The following is a 23,540-nucleotide window of genomic DNA, read 5'->3' on the forward strand; positions in this document are numbered from 1 at the left end:
ACACAAGTTGAATACTGACATCTTAAGAAGACCCTGTGTTACAAATACCTCATTCAAAAGGCAGATGCATTTTCCCAAGTCACATATAGAGCTGGAAAAACCAGAGTAAAACGTGGATTTTTGTAAGTGAATAATTTGATCCCTGGCTCAGTCACATTTACCTTTATTGAATGACAAAAACTTTAACCCTAAATCAAAGGTGGCAGCAGTGGAAGGCCAGTGACATGTTGAATTATAGTTTTTCTCATTTGATTTGATGTAGTTAGTTGTCACACCTTTTAATGCCACTCTTAACTCTTAATTTGACAATTTTGTGTGTTTACGATCCGTAGTTGTTTATCATTTTGTTTTTGTCAGTTAATTCATTGATTTAACTCAAAGTTTTTTTATTCACAACTGCTGCGAATTTCTAAATCTGGCCCTTATTTTTTCAACACTCTGCACACACACATAGAGCCAAAATTGCCAGAGCTACAAAATAAAACACTGAATTGAAACTCTCATATACACATTTCTATCAAGTTGTAAAGTGAGAGTATAGTAAAGTGCAGTATTATACAGTTTGAGGTCAGAACATTTTTAATGCATGCTCATTTTTCTGCAGTCCTTTTACATGTGGTGGTTGTTTATGGTGTAAAACCATACAGTACGTAAGAATAAGAAAAGGACACATCAATGAAGCAGATCCCAGCCTGTTGCTCAACTCCTCTTCAACCTCATCTGTCTCCTAGGCTACAGGCAACAGAAATGTCTATCTGCAGGATTTGGTTTCTATAGGTGTTTTACCTGTAATCTGCTCTATTCTTATTGGATCACTCATAAAACTGTCAGCCAATCAGAGGAGAGGCCCAGAGCCTCCCCTCTTCTGATTGGCTGACAGCAACCTGTTGTTGCTAACTGTTGTTGCTAACATTGCAGAGAGAAACTGAGAGCGGAGATGGAAAACGAAGAGATGGTTTTTATATCTTTTCATGGATAAAACACATAAGTAGAAACACACAGCTTTGACTTCAGGAAATCAATACTGTTCTTGAAAAGAGAAGCTTTAGTCTTTTGCTCTGCAGTGGAAAATAAGTTTCAGTATTTTATTGAAAGTAAGCAATAAATAATACTGTGATAAAAATAGTTTATAAGTACTCAGACTGTACATCATTGTTACAAGATCAGAAAATTCAATGGGAAGAGCAGGAATAAACAACAGCAACATGATTTGCATTGTGCCTACGTGACTACATCACAAACAGGGAAAAAAAGCGTTTCTACTTGAAGCTTGAACTAAATGTGTAGTGTGGAGAAAAAACAAAGAAAAACTCTTTGGTTCCTTCTCATTTGCTGTGAAAACTAATGGAGGAACCAGTGTTGTGGAAGGAGACGGGACAGACGAAGACGTGAGGAGCGTGGCCACGTTCAGAGGAACAGACTCTGACGAAACAACAAGAATGAGAAATAAATAGGAACTGATGACAGAGGAGTTAAGAAATGATAAGGCTTGATATGAAGTCTCCGTACAAAGTGTTTTTTCTTTTGTTTAAAATAATAATAAAAAAAAGGTCTGTGGGTGGATCGCGCCGCCTTCAGGGTCTTTGCGTCACAGCGGGGATCGACTGAGGCCTCAGTGAAGTTGGTCCATCGCAGGAGTTTCCACGTGTCGACTCTGTTCGTTTGAAGTGTGTCCGAGTCTTTGCGTGTTTCTCCAGAGGTGAAGGAGGCTTGCTTTTTATTAAAGGGCTAAATAGAGTTGTGTGTGGGGCTGGGGGGTAAGTGGAGTAAGCTTCTGCATGCAAGGTCAACTCGAGACAACCTGGAATTCTGTTTTCACTTGCATCCGAACGTAGCCCTGTTTTTTGTTTTTTTGTTTCGTATTTAAAACGCTACTGTGATATGGCTTTAATTCTTAAATTCAAGAGTTTCATTTTGGTTTCGCAGATATGGAAAAATAAAGAGGAGAAAAGGAAAATATAGTGTGTGTTTCACATGATACCTGTTGTCGCCATCACCTGTCTTGCCAGCAGGTATTTCACAGGTGATGGACGACTCACAGTGCTGAGCAGTCTGTGAAACAGTCCAACAACTTCAGCAATTTGTCTGATACTCACACATCCATTGACCTAAGAGCTGCATTTACACACAAATCACAGGTAAGAACTACAAAAAATTACAACAGTTTAAAAGGGCAGAAGATATGAATTAAGTTATATCACATATCAAAGTCACTTAAGCATAAATTCAATGATTAGAATTCAAATTATAGAGGAAAACAAAACATACATCTGGTCAATAGAATCAGGATTATAAAAAAGATTAGATAAAATGTCTGTTGGTAGAAATATACAAACTCCAGATAATCGAAACATTTAGTTACATACATCTGAGAGCTGAGCTTAATATGGGCACAGTGGAGAAATGTTTATTCTTTTAGAAAGTGGGTTGATTAAGGGAATAGAGGCAAAAAAGGGATTACATAGTAATTCTAAAATCAATTAAATGTCCCATTGGTTTACATAAATATAACAAATAATAGATCTAGACTGTTTCCTCTAGGGATACTGAGATCGGTGAGTAAAGTCTCTCTCTGTGATGACAAACAAACAAACAAACAAACAAACAAACAAACATCTTTTAGTGTCCTTAAAAGTGATTTCAGTTCATCATCCTGGTCTTGAATGCAGGGAATTCCCCTTCATCCTCTGACCAGCGGTTACCTATAGAAATAATGAGGATAAACTGAGAAGGGGGAAGAGAGAGATGAACGGGCAAGAGAGGGGGGGAAGCAGGGCGGAAGCCGAGGGATGGATGAATGGAAGAAGGAAAGGGGAGGAGGAGGTAGAGGGGGGTTGGAGAAAGAGAGGAGAGGCGTAACACGTGCGTTATTGGAGCAGAGAACTGTGGTATAAGAAGGCTGCGGTCCGCCCGGAGACGGAGGCTGCAGCTCTGCAGTGAGGAAACGGCCGAACGGTGCGGCGGTACAGCGTGGGTGCGTGGGATCTTACCGTTGTTGTGTGTTAACAAGAGTAGGTCCTGACTGTGGCCGTGTCCAGCCTCTGTATAGACTGACTCCCTGTGCGTCCACGGCAGCAGAAATCACATGCAGAGACATGCCGTTAGTCACAGCATCGTCAACAAACAGCAAAGCAGCAAAGAAGGAGAACTACGGGCAACTGAGGAAGTAGAGAGCACACATGCTCACACACACACACGCACACACACGCTTGTGGCACTCCTTCCTCTACTTACCGTCCATCGGGCTCCTCTTTGGCTGTGTGGAGGGAGACGCGGCGCTGCTGCTGCTGGTCACTCTGAAGTTGGCGGGGAGTGTGTCCGACGCGCCCAGGGACCCGCCCCTCATGTCTTTGGGCCTGAACTTCTTCCTCCATGAGGGAGCTCGGCGGAAGTTCTTATCATCGTCCTGGAGGAGAGGCGGCGAGGAAAGAGGGAGGAGAAAGGTGTGAAGAAGAGAGCAAGTTAAGTCCGGTTAAGTATTGCTATGGTAACACCTCCAACTGTCTCCGATCCACTTTACAACCACAGGAGGGGAACTGATTTTCTACCCAAACTCTGTCCAATAAGTGGTGACCTGCTGCTTTTCAGCTTGTTACTGTTGGACCTTTTTCTGGTCAACCAATAACAACAGTCCAGTCAGTTTGCAACAAACCTGTAGCATGTCTAACAGGATGTCATGTAAATATACCGACTGTGTGTGTGTGTGTGTGTGTGTGTGTGTGTGTGTGTGTGTGTGAGAGAGAGTGCTTGTTAGTCACCTCTTCCATTCTCCTGTCTGTGCCGATGGCCAGCAGACTGGTTAATTCACGCTCCAGCGTTGCTCTGGCCTAGAGAAGAGATGAGAGGACAAACAGAGCTCAAATGATTTATTTAAGTCTAAATTAAAAGCAGGGACCAACTCCTCCTACATCAGATAAGTGCAGCTTCCTACTGACCTGCACCTGAGCTCTGACTGGGACAGGACAGACTAACTTGGTGTTCACAGGATCAAAACTAAGCAGATGAAGCAATTTCTAGTTTCCTCACCTGTGGAACGAGCGTCCTGAAGATCTGAGCTCTATTGAAACTATTGGCTCATTCAGATCAGGGTTTAAAACTGAACTTCATCAACTATTTATTTAATTCTGAATTTTAAATACATTTTCAATGTTACGTCTATAACAACAATAACAATAAACTCAACTTATATAATCGCCTTTCAATTGAAACTCAAAGTGGTATAATAATATAATTATAAAAACAGAAATTACACATTAAAAGCAAACAATAAAGTATAAGTCCAATAACTGAAATAAAGGTTATATAGGGGCAATATTACGACATAAAACTATGAAAACCTATGCCTTGGTTGGAATAAATGCAAAAAAAAGGAGACCGCACACATCAGCTCCCTTATGTGCAGATTTATTAGCACATCAACACGTTTCGAGCGCATTGCTCTTCATCAGACTGTCTGATGAAGAGCAATGCGCTCGAAACGTTACTATTGATGTGGTAATAAATCTGCACATAAGAGCTGATGTGTGCGGTCTCCTTTTTTTGCCTTTCCTGTCTACAATTTTGAGGCCAGCACCTTTTGAACTGGATGTGCGCGACCGTGTCTACTCTTGGTTGGAATAAATGAAATGAAATGAAAAAACAACAAAAAGAAATACTCAGTGGAGATAGGATTAATTAACAAGAACAAAAAAATTACAAATTATCAACAGAGGTTTTTTGTCTGATGTGTAGGATGTGTTCAATATCTAACAAAAGGTCGCCTCCAAAGCGTTTTGCAATTGATTTGACATTGACATCTAACACATTAAGGTTTAATTTTTAATGTTTTACACTTCATATTACAGTGGTTAGTAATTATCTTTTAAATGCACTATATAAATAATTGATTTCCTTAATGGCCTATGTTAAATGTCTTATGTCCTCTGTAAAGCTCTCGTCTTGTTTCTGATGCTGAAGACATTTTTAATGAACCGGTATTTGAAACTACAGCCATCAGAGTGTGTACCTGTGTGTTCTGTGTGGGGATCTGTAGCAGCAGGGCCAGGGCGTTGTGGTCAAAGGTTTCATCCAGGGCGAGCAGCGCTCCGTGGACTCCGCTCTCATAGAGGTTTCCACTGTATTCCTTCAGCCCAATGGCCTGAACCCAGCTGATCACACGCTCGTTGCTCCACACCAGCACGTCTGGAGCCAGAGATGCAGCTTAGAGTTAATTCACAACAACACACAATGCTGTATTTTCAAGTGTCGCTTAAATAGTTCAGCCACTGAAAAAGTGGGACATGATTTTTATTGTAAACTAATAGGGCAACGGCAGCTACGTGTGAAAAGACTATTGTTAACTAAAATAAAAAATAAACATGGGGCAACTAAAATCACAACTGACACTGTATTGTGTATTTACAAAACTAACAGAAAAAAAAACTTTGTTACCTCTCAGCTCAACCTGACACTCCTCCCTTTTCCTCTCCAGCTCCTTCCTGTCATAGTTGAGCCTCCTCAGAGACATCACTCCACACTGGAAACTGTTCCTGTTACACAGTGTAAAGCAGCGCTCAGTGGCTCAGAAGAACAAGCAGCATCAAGCTGAGACACGCAGACATTTGACAGACAGAAAATGAAGAGATAAAGACAGGTGTCTTACCTGTGGAAGCTGTCCACCATTTTGAGCTGTCCCCTGAGGTCCTTCTTGGTGAGGTGGTCGAGCATGCGGGCGTCCACCAGGGACTCCATGAAGTAGGAGCGGTACTGGGGCAATCCTAAACTTGGCAGCCACTCGTTACCAATCCACTCGTGGTTCATGTCTCCATACGCCAACGTCTACGGTCAGAAAAAAGAGGGCTTAACCATTGTGTGCGCCTGTGTGTGTTTGTAGGACGGCAAGTGTTGTATAAATGTAAGAAACTAATGTACATGGACAGGTCTAGAGAAAAAGTATATGTAATACTTTGAACTTTGTTCTATCTTTTGTTGTCTATCTGTACAATTCTAAAATTGTGAAAGCTGACCGAGCAGTCACCACAGCTTTCTCCTTGTACTTCATCCAGATGACCACTAGATGACATTATTGAGCTGTACACGTACAGTAAGTACAGTAGTACAACAAAGTGTAGCTGAAACTTATATAAAAATGCACTACAGGTTGGTCTACATTTATAAAAGTCTGAGTTTGTAAGCGGCTACATTTGTGGAACGCTGGATCAGAGATCACAATGTCAGTGTTTTGATGCTTCACTGGGGCGTTTACTGTGGGATGTCACGATAACCACGGCTTTGGCAACAAGTCAATGCAAAATTCTGGTGGTACTTGTTTTTCTACTGCACTGTACCAAAGTTACCACATATATTGTTATGAATAGGAATTCTCCTAAAGTACAACAACCTTCAAGAGAAGAGGATGGCAGAAACAGTCCACATTAACAACAATCACTTCACATTGGCTTGTCTGCAGCATGTTCATGTCCTGAAATGTTTCTGTTACTGACATCTGTTGTAGCAACACTCACCAACAATCTTCATCGAGGAAACTGTTAGCTCGTTCAGGCTAACAAAACGGCAGCTCTTACCAACTCTGCAGAACTGCACAGTGACAACTTCTATTGTTGTTAGAGCTCAGCTCACATAGTTGAGAATTCTGGTTGGTAGCGCTGACTGAATTTCTGGTGTTGTGACATCGCCACTATTTACCTGCTGTTATGATCTACTAGAATCCAAATCAATGTTGTTTGCAGAGGCAGGTGGTGTCTTATTCAATTCTTAAAATTATGGAGCTTTGAAAATAAGAATCAAATATTTTACAATTAATTTCCTTGAGATTAAACCAAATTGGAAAGACTTTATTTGTTAGTTAATTCATTAGGATTAACATTTTTTATTATTGACCTCTCTTTGTTACATTTCACAATATATATGATGATGTTTATTATCTAATCAGGCATGAAGCTGTTTTCTTGGTTATTTCTTACAGATGTTTTAGATGAAATGTTGTGTGTACCGATGAAAACACCACAGTCTTGTTGAAGGAGAACACCAGCCAGGTGTCCAACTGCAGTTAGTAATTTGTGGTAATCCAATTCTACTGTACAAATAAACCAAATAAAACTGTACAATTCGACCAAACCACTCAGCGCTCTCACTGTAGAAGCAAAGTGATCCAGAAAAAAATGGAGGGAAAACTGTGAGATCTCTTCTAAGATAATTGTATAAGAAAGAAAATAAGATGGGGTAAAGAACAGCAGAACAAGAAGGTGACCAGAAGTGGGTTTTTTGGGGGAACGTGTGCAAACCTGTGCCCAGCTACCCTCCTCATCCTCCTGGTGTTAGCATGGTTAGAGTGAGCATGGTGAGAAGAGAAGACAGGCGGGGGGTTAGTGATGCAGCAGTGCCGGGAGGTTAGAGTAGCGTCAAATCGAAAATATTATCTAAAGTAACAGAACAACAAACCACACCAACTGGAAACAGTACAGCAGGAAAGAAGTGAAAAGCCGAATCATGGTAGGAGTGGGCAAAATGGATTCATTTATTACGAGGATGTCGTCGCAAATTAGCTGCAATTTGATGAAAACTATTGGTGTAAAATGAAGCAAAATTAGCAAATATCTGCATCACAATGATACAGAAATAATTGATTTACAGAGAGATTATGATGAGATATTTAAATGGAGAAATTGCCAAGATAAAGATAAGGCAATATCTGACAACTGACCAATTTCAATAGTTTCACAGTTAATATAAACATCTTGCCCAAACCTAGTGCATGCAGTCTAAAAAAAGACTATGTCTAAAAAAAATAGAAAAAACAACACAAAGATGGCGGTGTGAGGGAGTAGGGATGCACATGAATAACCGTTAACTGATGACAAAAGCTTTGACTGATGAATATAGATTTATTTTTACTTATGTGAATCAACTCATGAGGGCGTGTCCACATGTGCTGACTAACACTCGTGCCTTCAGCCATACACATATATCGCAGCAAAAATGAAGCGAGCAAAAAGGAGTACAGTGTGGGACTGTGTGGGTTGTCCTCTCACTCGCCGACAGACGATCAGATTACCAAACGGCACAAGCCTAGTCACAGACACTCAATTGAGCATTTTAATCTTACCAGTTAACGGTTATTGGTTGGTTAAGAAGCGTCGGTTATTGGTCTGAAAATGTGCATCCCTATGAGGGAGTCTTTCATGCTTGTTATCTATTATCTATCAGAAAAAGGTATCCTGTATTTCTGATACAATGTTCTGACTAACAAATATCAAACTAAACACAACATACAAACCCACCAAAGAAGAACTGCAGTTGTAACAGCTGTTATTGAATATACTAAACAAAACTAACACACAAGTACACAAAACTAAACACTAGCTACTATAAACACACACACGGGTCTAAAAGGAAGGGATGTGAAACCTGCTAATCCCAAATAGGACACAAAAGGCTTTTTCCCAAGTTGCCTTGTGAGCCAGAAATTGTATTTTGTTACTATATTTTTGATAGATACAGAAGAGATCAAAACACTAATGAGTGAGGTCTGGCTGCTCTGAAGGCAACTTGGAGCAAGCCTCGACAGCTGCCACAGATGCTAGAGGGCCAACAGCGTCGAGCCAATCAGGGCAAACTAACCGTGGGGGGCGTAGCTGCCAAAGTTTCCATTTCTTCGTGAGTGACCCAAACATTTCCTGTGGTCTGATCGTGTAACAAACCCCCAATCATAAGTGAGAGAAGGAGCGATAAAGGACAGACAAAGAACAAGATGGAGAGAAAAATCAAGAGATGTTTCTTCAAATACTGTTATTATTGTTAGCAAAGGAATGAAGTAAAACATTTTATGCCATCATTAGTAAATGTTAAGAATATAAGTGATTGAAATGCATCAGGCTCAATGTACAGACAGAGGCACGATCAAATCCAGTATCTGTATGCCGTGTGTGCACTTGTCAACATGTTAACCCAACAGGTAAATACCGTTCTTGAGGTGGGCGGGGCTGAGGGGCTGGTGAGGGACATGATTTCCTGGATGGCAAGACGGAGTTTTAAGCGGTGCAGCGGGTTACTGATGCCGATCTCCCTTTGGATCTCCGTGTCCGACAGCGCTGACATGATTGCTCCACTCTTGACGTTGGCGCGGCACGCAGCCACATACCAGGCTGGCATGCCCACCCAGAGCTGGACAGAGACAGTGCAATCAGTGAAGCAGAACAAATGATAAATTATTTTATTATTTTTTAAACCATTTCACATCAGCTATGTGTGTGTGCCGTACCTCCAACCAAACCACAACAGTCGGTCCGTCCCACTGGGCAAATGGCAGGCCCTGTCGCCGAGCCTCTTCAAGTAATTCATGCCTGAGACACGAAATTAAAAAATTAGATACAAGTTTCCTTTTCCAAAAAAAACAAACAAAAAAAACACACCCAAATCCAAAGAGTCTGATATGCACGCAATCAAATTCACCTTTTTAACATACACAGTATACACAACCGCAAGACATTGATTGCCATGCACACTCGAAACAGAGAGCAGGAGTTTGAGAGAAAACAGAGATTGAAACCCAGAAACTCAGAGATGTACTCATCTGGAAAACCTTTGAGAGGATGTCATTGTTGAAAAAGTGTCTGTGAAAACCTCTCTGTCTTTTTCCAGCCTTAACTGCCCAGGTTTAACCAGATGGGTCTTTTGTTAAGCCACTGGGAGGTGACTCTGGGTCACAGCCAGGGGCCTCAGGACTGAGCGACTTTATTAGTCAAGTTTTCTCCCAGAACCAGTGCTTTGAGAGTCCACTTACAGAGTCCACTTAGTATGGATGCATTGCTCTACAACTGCAGGTGCTATTTCATGCACAGAGGGAAGGACAGAGAAACTCTTGCAGTACCTTTCTAAATATTGCTCGTTCATTTCATGCACATTCTCAGTTTGTAATGAAAGAAGAAAAACATGAGTCTGGGGGGTTTGTGGGGATGTTGGAGGGAGGCAGCCTCTGATTCAGGTTATTTAAGATCTCTCTCACTTCACTACCATGGATACAAGTCAACTGAACTGGTGCTATAAAATGAAGGAAACGATTGAAGTTGGCCACTAGATGGGGCTGCACAAACAAACTCATCCTGTGTTTGGCCTGTGTCTGCCTCCACAAAGATTAACAGATGTTCAAAGCCAGGTTGCTGTTGTTTTAATTAATTCCAGAGGTTGTTAAGCAACAATGTGCAATGTCTGACTTTTGCATTCAAACTATTCGGTTGAAATTCCTCCATTTACAATCTTTCCTGTAGTTGTAGTGCATAACTTCATGCTCCGGTAGGAAAACTGCGAGAGGAAAATTTGTCACTCACTAAAAATCAGCACACACACATTCCTGTTAGTTAAGCTCCTCTGTGGAAAGCAGGGTAAAAAGCAGCGTGGAAAAGCCATCAGACATTCAGAGGGACATTTCTTTGGGGTCCTGAGTTAATGGTGAGGTCAACGTGAAGCCAAGTGAGGGAAGAAGATAAAAAGTAAAGGAAAAGCAATATGAACCAACTTACCCTGTCTTTGGACTATACATGGAATGAGAGGGGGATGATAAAACAAAGAAGGGGGAGGTTGGCAAAACAACAAAGAGAAAGAATGAATTGATGCTATTTTAAGCGCTACATGAAGCAAAAACAACATTTATGACGTTGGCACATGTTTCACAAAACTAAGAATGAAGGAAAAAACATAAAATCTTTGTAGGGGGTGGGGGAGGGCAATGGAAACGACTGGGCGTGGGGTGAAAGGAGGATGAGCTGATAGGAGTGAGCGTGAGCCAGGTGGCAGGGAGGGAGCTTGTGAGCCAGGCCTGGACGTCAGCAGGAGCACTGAGCCCACAACAACACTCATGGACATTTACATTATTAACAGTGTAGTCGAGTATAGGCAGTACAGAACAGCTGGTGGTTATCTTGTTATCTTTCAACAATATTCTGTGGAAACAGCTGAGTGTCATGGAGCCGTTGGAGAGAAACTTACTTCTTCTGCAGCTTGCGGTTCTTCTCCGCGGGGCCTCCCAGAGTGCCCATTCCTAGGCCGTCTTTAGGAGAGCTCTCTGCCTCGGGAGTGCCAGCTGGGAAGGTAAACAGACATCTTGTTCAGCACTGATATGGAACAGCTACACTGTTTGCTTACACACAAACATGCCTTGTGTCCGACCTTGGCTGGGGGAGTCCTTCCCAGGAATGCTGGGTCGGCCCTTCTCCTTCTTTCCAAAGAGGCGTCCAATAGAAGACTTGATGCTCTTCTTCTTCGCTGCTTTGTTGAGGGAGTCCTGGCTACTGTTGCTGCTGCTGGGGTTGCTACCCTGGCCGTCCTGCAGCCCGACTAGACTGTTGGGCCAAAGGTCGAGTCGTTAGGGAGACACATAGAAGACGGAGGGAGGAGGACAGAGGAGGGTGACGGGAGCAGGTCTTACCCTCGGATGTCTCTGATGTCCTCGTGGCTGGCAGCGTGCCCCACGTCTCTGTTCAGGCGCATGGAGCGTGGAGTGGTGGGGGGTGAGGTCTCACATCGAATGGTGGCCTTGTCATCCTGAGCAGACTGCGCAACAGTGGGACAAACATGTGTTAGTGAGGTGGATCATTTCACTTTGTACTGACCAAAACATAGCTGTGACACAGAAACTGATTCAGTCAGGCTACATAATACACTGTTAAATGCTACGAGCAGCGAAACAGCAAATGGTCTCCACACATATTTCTGAACTTTCTGCCCTCGGAGAAAGTGGCTGAAGCTGTTTTATTGAAAACCTGACTTCTGCCTGGTCCCAGGAAAGCAGGCCTGAGCTCCTCAACCTATTAGAGCACACCTGAACTGATACGAGACCTGGATTAGATTTTCTCAATTTGTTTGCATGATTAGATCTATTGCCACTGTTTATTGATTATTGCTTTCCTCTCAACTGCCTGCCAAAATGGAAATAATAAGTCAAACAACATATGTGACCACAAAAATAGTAATAATGCAGAAATCATAGCGGCAAACAGATCAGGGGGCTGTTGCACAAAACCAAGATAGCGGATTAAGTCACGATTTCCCTCTATCCTAGCTCAATTTAAGTAGGACTTGGTTGCACGAAAACAGAGGCACATTTGTTACCATGGAGATTTACTCTTTTCAGCTAGCCTGCTACTGACCAGGCTAACAGCCAGGCTTAACTTATCCTGATGTTTTGGTTTTGGTTCAGGCAGCTGTCAGTCTAGTCAGATAAATGTGTTTTACAGTTATTTCATCAGAAGTGTGAGCTTGCCATATAAATGTTTGGCACACACCTTCTTCATTTTTTTTTTTTACAAAACTGCCAGTTACATGCATCATAGATTATAAAAGACGTGTCACATTACAGCACACTCACAGCAGCTGCTCATCAGCCTGTTCTGTGTCACAGTTTTCACTGATGACGTCACTGGTGAAACTGACTAATCACAGGTCTGTAGTAAATGTCCCTCAGAAACACGTAGAGGAGATTTTATAAACAGTACATTAGTTATGTATGTACAGAGATAATCTTTATTCGAATGCATTTTTTCTCTCCATTTAACTCTGCTTTTGATTATTTCCTTTCACTGTTAGGATGTCAATATTTCAGTTGTTTCACTATTGTCAGGGTTTTTCTCTTATCCTGAGGACAGCGGCGGTATTGATCACAATCAGTGACACAATCACAATCAGTGATCAATACCGTGGTCTGTTCGAGCATGGATGTGCTCATATTCGAATTACTTAGACCTGGTTTGACATATCTGCGCCCAGTTATGCTGGATAGAAAAATGTGCAACGGGCTTAAAGGGATAGTAGCATTTTTTTTAAAAGTGGGGTTGTATGATCTACAAATAGCCCCTAAGTACTTTAATTGCAGCAGGAGACTCTCTACACTCCTCCCGTTAGCAATGCCAGCCCATAGCCCTGCCCAGAGATTTACAACATACATTGTTGTGAATGGACCCAAAGAAACAGCCTATCTTCGCGGCCTAAAAGAGGTTTTACCTGAAAAAAAAATCAGGGATGCAAACGGGTCAGGACCAAAAAAGAGAGGAATTGTCTGGCGTGGGGGGGGGGGGGGTGGGGGGTGGGTGGTGCTCACCATTAACAAATGATTACATTACAATATCATGGAAAAGTCAAGTTCCAGTAGTTCAACCGCCCAACCAAGTATTGATTGATTGATTATAGACATAGTTTTCAGAAGGCCAACATTTCTATATTAAAAATGCTTTTTTAAAAAAGATCCTTTGCAATATTTCAATTTTGGAGATACTGAATTTTAGGTCTTCACTGAATGTTAGTCATAATTATTACTATTAAAATAAACTGAATAAATAAAGACATGGGATGTTTCATTCAGTGTGTAATGGACATATAGGCCTATATTATGTGTTAGTTTCACTTTAATTGAACACATTCTACATCGCGGAGGCGACGTCTTTCCACTAGGGCTTCCTGCACCTCTGAAACGGGGCAGAGCTCCGTGGGAAACACCTGCCTGACACAGCAACGTAGAGAACCGTGCATGTCCGCGGCGCACAGCTCCACAGACATGCACGGGGGGATAAAACGGCGTCGCCGTCGCACCGACTGCACGCGGATACGCGCCGCTTTAATGAGCGCGCATGTCGCGCGTCTACTTTGTAGGTAGGCTGTTACCAGTATAATCAGAGACAACCATGAATGAGTTCGCCTCAGTTTCACGTGATTGTCACTGTCAGCCTGTTAGAAAAACATTTTACCGACCCCAGCTGAGACACTGAGACACTGAGACCCCCCCCCTCCCAAAAACAAAAACTCTTCGGATCTGAACGATTCACACAAGTCACCTAATTGGTCATGAAAAAAGCGAGTTTCTCTTTTCGGCGCGCTGTTTGCATCCCTGAGAAATACACAGTTCCATTGTTCGCTATAATTTTTTCCAGCCCCTCAAAGTGCAGGAAAAACGCAGTTTTTATTTGGAGCTAACCAACTGCTGATCGGCCGGCGCTAACCCTGGGCCGGAGGGATACGTGAGTTGGTTAGGTCCAAATAAAAACTGTGTTTTTCCTGCACTTTGAAGGGCTGGAAAAAATTATATTATAGCGAACAATGGAACTGTGTATTTTTTTTTTCACGTAAAACCTCTTTTAGGCCGCGAAAATAGGCCGTTTTTTTGGGTCTGCTCACAACAATGTATGTTGTAAATCTCTGGGCAGGGCTATGGGCTGGCGTTGCTAACAGGAGGAGTGCAGAGAGTCTTCTACTGCAATTAAAGTACTTAGGGGCTATTTGTAGATCATACAACCCCACTTTAAAAAAATGCTACTATCCCTTTAACTTAGGATACACGGATGAGGCTTTGTCAAGCCTCACTTTTTCAGTTATCCCGAATTCTTACTTCCACTTTTGTGCAATAGCCCCAAGGATTCCAGAGAACCTGGATATCGGAGTAGGTACAATCAGCTATGACATATGAAAAGGAAATTGGTAGGATTTCGTTGGTCATTCATTGGTGCCTCCTCATGACCTTCACAAACTCTAATGTTTATATTTATTACGCACAAGGATAACTGGCATCAAGAAACTATAGCTGAACTTCATTACACTCATTGGGTTTCAGTTGGGGCATGAGGGAAGAGGGGGTAATGGGTGGCTGACAGAGCCCAGCACAGAAGGTCTCTAGTTTACCTTCCTGCGGTGCTTGCGCAGGTCACTAGGCTGAAGCATGGCAAAAAAGGAGAGAGGAGAGAAGCAGTTAGTCAGACGCACAACAGACCAGCAGTGAAACCAAGCCATGCAAAGACACACAACAGCAGGAAGTCAGGACAGAGATTTATACATTTACCCAGTGTACTCAGCACGCACACACACACACACACACACACACGAATCATCAGTTTTTTTAAATGTGGAGTGAAGACGTGCAATTCTTGGAAAAAGAAAAGTCTCAAGAGGCGCCACCCCGCCCGAACAGGAGTCACTGCAAAACAACACTGGAGGTTGGGTCAGGATGAGTTAGGATGGGTGCAGCCTAGTTGGAGGTAATTCAAGAAATCAGAAGGCCAGACTTTTAAACTAGCTCTAACATTTCACTAGAGTGAAAGCCTTGGTGACATTTATTTGACTAATTTACCGGGTTGAACAGCTGAGGAGCTACGTGGTCACTTCTGATTCACATCACTGGGCTGAAATCACAGCTGACAGAGCTATGAGCTCGCTGGCTGCTGTAGCTTTATGTGCTATTAAACACTTGGCAGTGCGACACCTGACTTCACAAACCAGAGCTGTTCTCGTCACTTTTTCCACTGTGCACCTTAAAAGCTGGAGGATTTTTCCATGCTGCATTCCTCACAGGCCTGGCATTAGCAGAGCAAATAAACCATCAGCATGCCACATTTCTATGGGAGTTTCTCCTGCCCCCAGGGGAGAAAATACCTAATCACTCATTTCCTTTTCTAAACTGACACAGTGAGGCCACAGCAAGGAAGAGATTAGTGAACTATAAAAGGGAAACAGGAAGAGGAAATTGAGTGGGCGAGCAAAAAAATTAATTTGATCACTCAAGATCTTCTGTTTCTTCCTTCTTTTTAGGAAAAATGATCACTGATGCTTCCAAGACAGATGTGACAGATTGAAACCAGAAACACAGAAAAGCTGACACAATGGACAATTGTTTTTCAGGCATTAATTCAATAATTGAACGCAGCACTCCTTCTTACAGCCATGCTTCAATAAACTTCATGAACTTTCCCTTACAGTCCCTCACTGAACACTGAACAAGACAGTAACTGCCCTGCAATCAATCCATTGTATTTTTTTTTTCTGACACATTAAAGCAAAGGGGGTGATTGATGATCTTCAACACCCAGAAATCTTGAAAGTACTGAACAAATGCGGGGACTGCTTCAACTTGAATCAATTCCCGCAATCACAAGATCAAAATTCCTTGAAGGACTGACTGATGAGTAATTCCAGCACTAGTGTTAACAGGAAAAGCAAAGGCAACAAACGGCCCAGAGAATTGAAGTTCCCAGCCCAGTTCAGTGTTACTTCTTTAAACACAATAGTGTGTTTAAAAAAAATTCTGGAAACGGGGGGTCTAGATTATTGACATAGGGCCAAGTGTGAGTGTGTGAACTGTAGTTATAAGTCACCCAGCTCATCTTTCTATCCTGTGATGTACTGCAACATGTAGAAGACTTTCTCCAAAACAAAGTCTATCCCATATAAACCTTTAGCTGCCAGGTGTGTGTGCAACCTCCACCTGGAGAACTGAATTTCACAATGTCATCATGGCTAGATTTCAACACAAGACTTCAATTCAATCCTCAATAATGACTGAATTTTGCTGTCATAAAGAGGGGAAGATAAACCAAAAATGATTTCATTATAACAAAGGCTCTAATTGTTTTTGTTAAAACTAATATAATCTGGCTTCAGTTTCTTGTTGTTGTTAGTTTCCTACACGTGTTCTTTCTGCACAACATTACAATCATCACAGTAAGTTATGCACTGTGAACACAGCGGGAAAATGAGCTGTGTGGCAGAGGCCGACTGCACCCACCCGAGGAAGGAAGAAATGCAGGGAGCTGTTATAGAGAGATACCTGAAAGTAGGGAGCATAGCTAAAGGCTTGAGGAGGGGCTCTGAAGCCAGTTGCACCATAGGGTAGGTAAGTTAGGGTCTGCTGGGAGAGGGAGCTCTGGATGATGTAGGGGTCATAGCAATATTGCTACAAGCAGGGGGCAGTTACATATGCACAAGGTTATGTACTGACACACATAAACACAACATATTAGTACATGAATCACACCAATAACATTTACAACATAAAAAGCAACAAAATGTGTAAAGTGTTAAAGAATATTGGGACAAACATGAACACAACAAACCACAATAAAAATAAGCGAAAGGAAATAATTCGGGCTTGTTACGAATTAAATTACGTCAGAAATTAGTGTCGTTTCAAATAAGGAGTTAAATATGCTCTTCGGTGTAGTTGTATTATCCTGTCGGGGAATCAAAAGCAAAGGAAGTGTTACCAAGGTCATGACACCCATGCGGTCCAGCTCTCTGTTGGGGCTGCGGGGAATGCGTCTGGGGGTGGAGTGACCAGAGCCCGGGGGAGAGCTGCCCAGCGAGGAGCCCGCACACAGTGACGGAGGGATGGAGCTCATGGAGCGGAAACGTCCTCCGAGGCTGTCGCCACTGCCCACCCGGCACTCGATCTCCTCTGCCCGGATCGCTGTGCTCTCCTTCTCCTCTTGGATCATCCTGCATAGAAAAGAAAAGGCAAATGTAAAAATGTTCAGTTCAATGGAGCAAGGTTTAGGTGTGCTTGCTCTCATAGCTGTGTAGCGGCTGGTACCTAATTTCATTGTTGATGGCATCCAGCTGCTCCTGAAGCATTAAGGCAAGGGTCTGTGCATCAGCCTGGCCACCAGGGGACAGCAGATCCACCGAACTGAAAATCGTCTCCCGGTCCTCCTCCAGGTCCGAGGCATCCATGTCGCTCTCAAAGGCCTGGGCCACGTTTGCCAGCACATTCGCCTGCTGCATTCGCTCCCACTCCTGCTCGTTTAAAGTCTGCACCTGTATGAAGGCATGCAGGTATGACACAAGAAAAGGAGAGAGGGTGGGGGGGGAGAGATTAAGGCAGATATTGAAAGTAGAAAAGGGATAAAAATCCAGAGGTGTGTGAGAGAAGCAGAGGTGACAGAGATAAATGGTTAGCTTGATATTCATTACACCACACAGGCACAAATAACCGCCACGGCTCTCTCCACCACACTAACTTACATGTCGCTGATGTCCAGAGTGGAAGCAACAGAGAGAAAAATAGAGAAGAAGAAAATCATCAGAGAGAAGTCAAAAATTAGACTGAAACAGGTGGAAGAAGGACAAAGGCACAGCATACAGGTAGCATGTGTTATGAAGACGACAAGACAAAAACATAAGAAGAAATTGATTTCTGCAGGTTGAAGTAGTTGATAGGATCTGTTCATCTGCAAAATTTCCAAAACTAGACATAAACATAATTTCAGATGCTGTGTCACTTTTTAATTTGAGGATTCAGGGGTTGAGCAACATAAACTGTCTCCAGGTGTCAATGTAAATAACAAGGGGTCATTCTGCATTGAGCTCAGCCAACTATGATACTACAGTTTTTCAATGTGTGGTGTATATGACATCAACGAATAAGACACCAGCAAATAAGCTGGGTGCTAACCTTGGATGGCTCATCCCGCAGCGCGGCCACACGTCCCTTTTGAGGTCGCCGTAGCACAAGAGCACTGCCATAGTGGTCTGAGTTACTGTCCATCATAGAGGAAGCCGACACTGGATACCTGAAATCTGGAGTGCTGCCCAGCTGAGACCTACTGCAAGAACACATACAGGCAATTAGAGACACTCCGAGAGGTTAGAGGGTGACACTGTGAGCTCCAACCTGCTTGACTTACCCATGTAGTAAGGAGTTGCTCCTGCTTCGGCCCTGCTCGTTCTCTGCCCTCATAGTCTCAATCTGGATCAGAAGCTGCTCCTGTAGCGGAGGACAATTTAGATCGGTCAGTTGACTGCGGAGGAAACAATGTCTGTAGCAACAAGGATCACCTGATACTTAAACCAAACCCTCACTTTCTCATGGTGAGACTCCTCAATCAGCTTCTTGGTGTGGTCCAGTTCTCTTATCAGGGCATTCTGAGGAGAGGCAGACACAAGCTGACACACTGGAAAGTAAACATTAACTGAGCCTCTAACCCTGCACCGTGACAGACGAGATCACAACTTAACAGTCATGGGACTGACGACACTGTGAAGAAACGGCAAATATTTATATGGCTAAGAATACAGTGCCGTCGGTCTGTTTGCCTCTTTATACCTTGTCCTCCAGAGCTGACATCCTCTCTTTGAGGTGGAGCTGGAGTCTCTCGTTGGACTCTGAAAGGAGCTTGTCCACTGTCTCAGACAGCCTCTTGTTGTGCTCCTCATTCATCTTCTCTCGCTGCCGTGCCTATATTAAAGCAACAAGAGCATTTTAAAAGAAAGCAAGTCTTGAAACTGTTTAAAGGAGTGGGCCCATTGTAGCGACAGCAGATCCTCCCCTCATCCCTCTGTCTCACCCTGAGCAGTTCCTGGTGCTTTTCCTCCAGCTGAGACTCCAGCTGCCTCAATCTCTCCTCCACATTGCCATGACGTTCCTCTGCCTGAAAAAAAACATTTTTGACAAAAAATTTATTCCACTTAGGGGTGGGTATTGCCAAGGACCTCACGATACGATACGCATCACGATACTTGAGTCACGATACGATACGATATTGCGGTATCCAAATTTTGCGATATATCGCGATATATTGCGATATTCTACGATATTCTACATAGTTCACTGAAAAATGTAAAAGGCATTATGCATCTTAAAATCCGAGTTGTATGTACATCAGACGATAGTGATAATTCATGGGACAAACAGTCAAAACAATGTAATTCAAATTATCCATGCCATTTTATACAAGTGCAAGTTACAACAACATATTTGCATGTACAACACACTGTCTGAGGTAGCAGTACAGTGACACCTCGCAGAGCAGAGGTGCGGAAGTCATACTGGATTTACGTCTGAAACATGATTTATTATTTGAAAAAAAAAAATTTTTTTTTTTTTATTTGAAAAAAAAATCGCTAGTTAAATACTGAATATCGATATCGTATCGCGGTATAAAGTATCGCGATATATTGCCATATCGATATTTTTGCCCACCCCTAATTCCACTGAATCAGTATATTGAGTCCTCAGAGCTAACGGGAGTCCCTCTAAAGCTAGGCCTGCTTTGATCTCCCCTCCACAGTGTTGGTCGTCCATCCTGGAGATGGACTTGGCTCAGGAAGGTCCTGTTTATGGTTTTAGTGACAAAGCTGAAGTCTTTCAAGCAGATGGAGAAAACAACACCCACAGCCAGGTAGAGAATCTGAAATCAGCTGTATTTGGAGAGGAGAGCAAAGTACAACCCACAAATGGAGTAGCAGATACTTCCCACAATGCACATCTACCACAGAAGAGGTTCTACGTTCAACTAGAGACATGTTTTTGCAAATAAAAATAATAATAAATAAATGAACTTAATCCAATATTTTGGTAATGCTGAAAAACACGATCAGTGTTCGCAGCAGATATTATCAGTCTATTGGCTCGTTTTCATGGAAGAGTCAATAGAGTGGTAAATATTTCTCTGCGACACTTCCTGTTCCAGTTTTCTAGCAGCTCTACTGGGCAGGGTCTCTAAAAGTCTTTGAGCAAATCAGCTGGCACTTCCTGTTTGTGTTGGACACTAAACATTAGAGTTTTCTGTGTTTGAGTGAAAAAAAAAGGGGGGGAGAGGTACGAACATGAAGGATTGATTAACTTTCACCGGCACAAAGCAGAACACACAGGCTGACTGAGGAAGAGAGGTCAGCAGCAGGTGTCAGGCTTCATAAGATACTACCATGTTTAGATCTAGTCCGGTACTGCACTTAACCAGGCACTTGTCTCGTACAGGATAAAACACCAATAATGAATCAAGGAAAGCAGATCAGATTGCTTTTTCTTCAGTATTTCTAATTGCCATTATTTTGTACAGCTCTGGTTAAGTTCAGAAACAGAGCTTGAGTCAAGCGTTGTATTCCAGCATCTAAACGGACAGGTCTAGTTTTGCGAATAAATCTGGTCTACCTTCTTCTGAGTCTTAGAGCTTTTAGAGCCACACAGAACACACTAGGGGGTTTGATAAGGAGGTGGCAGGAAGACCACACATAAACAGCATGGCAGGCAGATGGACAGACAGACAGACAGACAGACAGAGACAGAGGAGAGAATAGTGTTGGTTTAACATGAGAACAATTAGCACAGTGGCTAAATGGAGAAAATAAGACAACACACTTAAAGGGACTTAAGAGAATTGTTGCCACTTCAATTCCAAGACAGAGCATGTGGACAGGCAGACAACATGCTGTGTTAGAAGAGAATAATACACTGATGGATGTTATAGACTGAGGTTGATGATGGAGTAATTGTACCAAATTCTCCACCAAGTTGAGTGGAAGGAGGACTGGATCCTTCATGATGATGCCTTGGAAACTGTGCGGAGGCGATATAAAACATACCAAGGCTTTCGAAACATGTCTGTCTCTCTGTCATTATCTATATATCAGCATGTGGCTTAAGCTCTAGAGTGAGGGTCATTATAAATGCATGGGGGGAAATGGCTTTGGACACACACAGGTGATATAAGTAAACAATTAAAAGAAAAAAAAGAAAACTTAATGTACAGTTAATGTATTGTCTAAATGCTACAATAACTAAATCAGCATATCACATCATAAACCTGAAGCTCCTGTTTGACTATGCTCTATTCCAACAGTGGCCATTTATCATGATACCAGCTGGTTAGGTTCACTTAACCGAACTGAATTAACTTAGTTACCATTAATTCCATTCCTTGACCGTCAGACTGACTTAGACTCAATGGCCTTAATAATGGCCTAATATTATATCATTGTATCATTGTATAAATATATTGTATGTTTAAGGCACATTTTTACATGGTACAGTTTACAGCTTTTGTTCTTGTGTCTTTATAGACATACTGTGTGTAGATAAGGAGAATTTAACATTTTTTCAGGGGAGCATGTCCTTCAATCCCTGATACTAGACCTGTGTGTATTTGTAAAACCCTGCCTTCAGCTGTGCACTCATTCAACTCTTCAGTTAAATGCATGCATGCAGAATACCGGAAAAGTGAAATGGAAATGTACCGCTTCAAAAAGTGAATGTATTACTGCTAAAGAGGGGCAAAGATGTTAGTGAAAGTTCAGCAGCAGTAAGTGTTGTCCAAGACAAAGGCTAAAACTATAAATGGATAAAAACATGGGCCAAAGGTCTAAAAATAGGTCTCTGTGGATATTTGGAGTAACATAAACAATGGCTTCCACGGTAGCTTCCTCTGGGAGCTCCTAGCTGTTTCACTGTAAAGGAACTTATCTAATAGCCGCGATTGTATTATGTGTGCTGCTATATTTGCAGTTTTTCCACATATGAAGGCTTGGGATTTTCAAGGACCTCTGAATGATGATTGACACTTTATTATGTCAAAGTTGAATGGTTAAATGGTACACAGGGCAGTGAACTGGTGATGATACCTTTGTGAGGGCAGCGACTCTCTGAGCTAACTCAGCTTCCACCTCCGGCAGAGTCTCTGCCTTGCGGATGGTCTGCTGCAGCTTCTGCTCAGCCAACTCCAGCTTCTCCTGGAGCTGTCGGCTTCTGTCCTCAGACTGCAACAAACAAACAAACGGGACAGAAAAAGTCATTAGCAAGCATGTTGAAGACTCTTCTGTGTTGTGTGCTAGCCTCAGGGTTGGCTTTCAGTTCCACAAGGTGCAGAGAGTGGTGAGAGAAAAAGAGCGAGACAAAGTGAGACGGGCAGTGGGTACGGGTCAGGGTGGGGAGGGAAGGAAGTGAGGAAGAGAGCATTCATGATGGCACAAAGACAGACAAAACCCACAAGAAAAGAGAAAAGAGACATCTCCATCTCAGTGAGTACATGTAAAGAGACAAGCCAGTGTCTTCGAGGCTTCCCATTCAGAGCATGCTGCGCCGGTCAGTGTGTGAATACAGAGGGAATTCATTAGCAGGAATCTGAAAACTGCCAAAGAGAAACTGCAGGCAATTCCTGCTGGCACACAACTTGAAGACTGAAGCACCAATCGCAAACAAAGGGATTTTTTTTTTTTGACAATTCATTCAAAGAGCATGGGGCCTACTTGTCTGAAGAGGGACTCCTTGTTGGCCACTTCGTTCTCCAGCTTGTCGTTGAGGTCGTGGACGGAGGTAGCCTCCCGCTGAGCTGCCAGGTAGCGCTTCTCCAGGGTGGTGATCCTCTCCTCCATGTCTTCCTTCTGAGCCACAGACTAAACGCACATAAAAGCAAGACTGGCATGAGTGTCTTCTACCATTATGGTTGAAATATGATTAAATAGCTGCATCTAAAAAAAGGGCTCCCTAGATTTTACTTTGAGACACCTTTGTGCCGAAAACATTTCCCACCCTCCCTACCTCTCTCAGGTCTCTTTGTAGCCGTGTGTTCATGTCTTCGGACTTGATGAGGTCCTTTCTGGCTGTGTCGAGGTCTTCCTCTAGCTCACTGATGCGTGACGACATGGCGGCCATGCGCTCCTTCATTTGGCCCAGATCGGCCATCTGACGGTCCACCACTTCCTGGAGCTCGCCGACCTTCCCAAACCCAGGTCCCGACTCCTCCTCCTGGCTCAGTGAGCCATCCGAGGACCGCTGCGGGTAAATTAATTAACAGTGTTAGATACAAAAAACATGCAGGACTCAACTCGCCCAAGTTAAATTGCTGCTAAAACCACAATTGAACAAACCTATTACACAGATAACTATCAGGAGACTCATACAACAGATAGATTTGATTTGCTTATTTTCATGCAACACCTGCTGCTCAACCACTCAGAATAACTGAGGCCAGAGTTTTATTATCTTAAGCAGAGACTTGCTGCAGAACAAGCTGCTG

The 23,540-nt window shown here is 42.8% G+C and overlaps 1 protein-coding gene across 26 annotated transcripts in view; it reads right to left on the reverse strand.

Annotated features, from left to right (window-relative positions):
* Window positions 1–1,059: 1,059 nt before the first annotated feature.
* Window positions 1,060–23,540, reverse strand: part of ppfia1 (PTPRF interacting protein alpha 1) — a 44,324-nt gene continuing 21,843 nt past the window's right edge. Inside the window, exons 7-32 of one of the 26 annotated variants that reach the window (XM_085769354.1) lie at window positions 23,063–23,296; window positions 22,771–22,917; window positions 22,147–22,281; window positions 20,681–20,722; window positions 19,095–19,178; window positions 18,854–18,985; window positions 18,610–18,672; window positions 18,435–18,514; window positions 18,203–18,353; window positions 17,342–17,565; window positions 17,016–17,247; window positions 14,662–14,691; window positions 11,423–11,547; window positions 11,164–11,336; window positions 10,984–11,077; window positions 10,518–10,529; window positions 9,260–9,341; window positions 8,962–9,162; window positions 8,620–8,682; window positions 7,284–7,310; window positions 5,642–5,817; window positions 5,431–5,528; window positions 5,006–5,181; window positions 3,759–3,827; window positions 3,235–3,406; window positions 1,060–2,702 (exon numbers count right to left, since the gene is read on the reverse strand). In XM_085769354.1, the coding sequence (XP_085625480.1) occupies window positions 2,641–2,702; window positions 3,235–3,406; window positions 3,759–3,827; window positions 5,006–5,181; window positions 5,431–5,528; window positions 5,642–5,817; window positions 7,284–7,310; window positions 8,620–8,682; window positions 8,962–9,162; window positions 9,260–9,341; window positions 10,518–10,529; window positions 10,984–11,077; window positions 11,164–11,336; window positions 11,423–11,547; window positions 14,662–14,691; window positions 17,016–17,247; window positions 17,342–17,565; window positions 18,203–18,353; window positions 18,435–18,514; window positions 18,610–18,672; window positions 18,854–18,985; window positions 19,095–19,178; window positions 20,681–20,722; window positions 22,147–22,281; window positions 22,771–22,917; window positions 23,063–23,296 (3,084 nt within the window). In that variant the 3' untranslated portion in view covers window positions 1,060–2,640. Of the gene's footprint in view, window positions 2,725–2,990; window positions 3,059–3,234; window positions 3,407–3,758; window positions 3,828–5,005; window positions 5,182–5,430; window positions 5,529–5,641; window positions 5,818–7,283; window positions 7,311–8,619; window positions 8,683–8,961; window positions 9,163–9,259; window positions 9,342–10,517; window positions 10,530–10,983; window positions 11,078–11,163; window positions 11,337–11,422; window positions 11,548–14,661; window positions 14,692–17,015; window positions 17,248–17,341; window positions 17,566–18,202; window positions 18,354–18,434; window positions 18,515–18,609; window positions 18,673–18,853; window positions 18,986–19,094; window positions 19,179–20,680; window positions 20,723–22,146; window positions 22,282–22,770; window positions 22,918–23,062; window positions 23,297–23,540 lie in introns of all 26 variants that reach the window. The other 25 variants (XM_085769368.1, XM_085769361.1, XM_085769400.1 and 22 more) reach the window with 25 other exon arrangements.

This window comes from Trachurus japonicus, chromosome 3 (genome assembly GCF_045865225.1).
Source record: "Trachurus japonicus isolate A0001 chromosome 3, Traja_1.0".
In the NCBI taxonomy this organism is placed as follows: domain Eukaryota; kingdom Metazoa; phylum Chordata; class Actinopteri; order Carangiformes; family Carangidae; genus Trachurus; species Trachurus japonicus.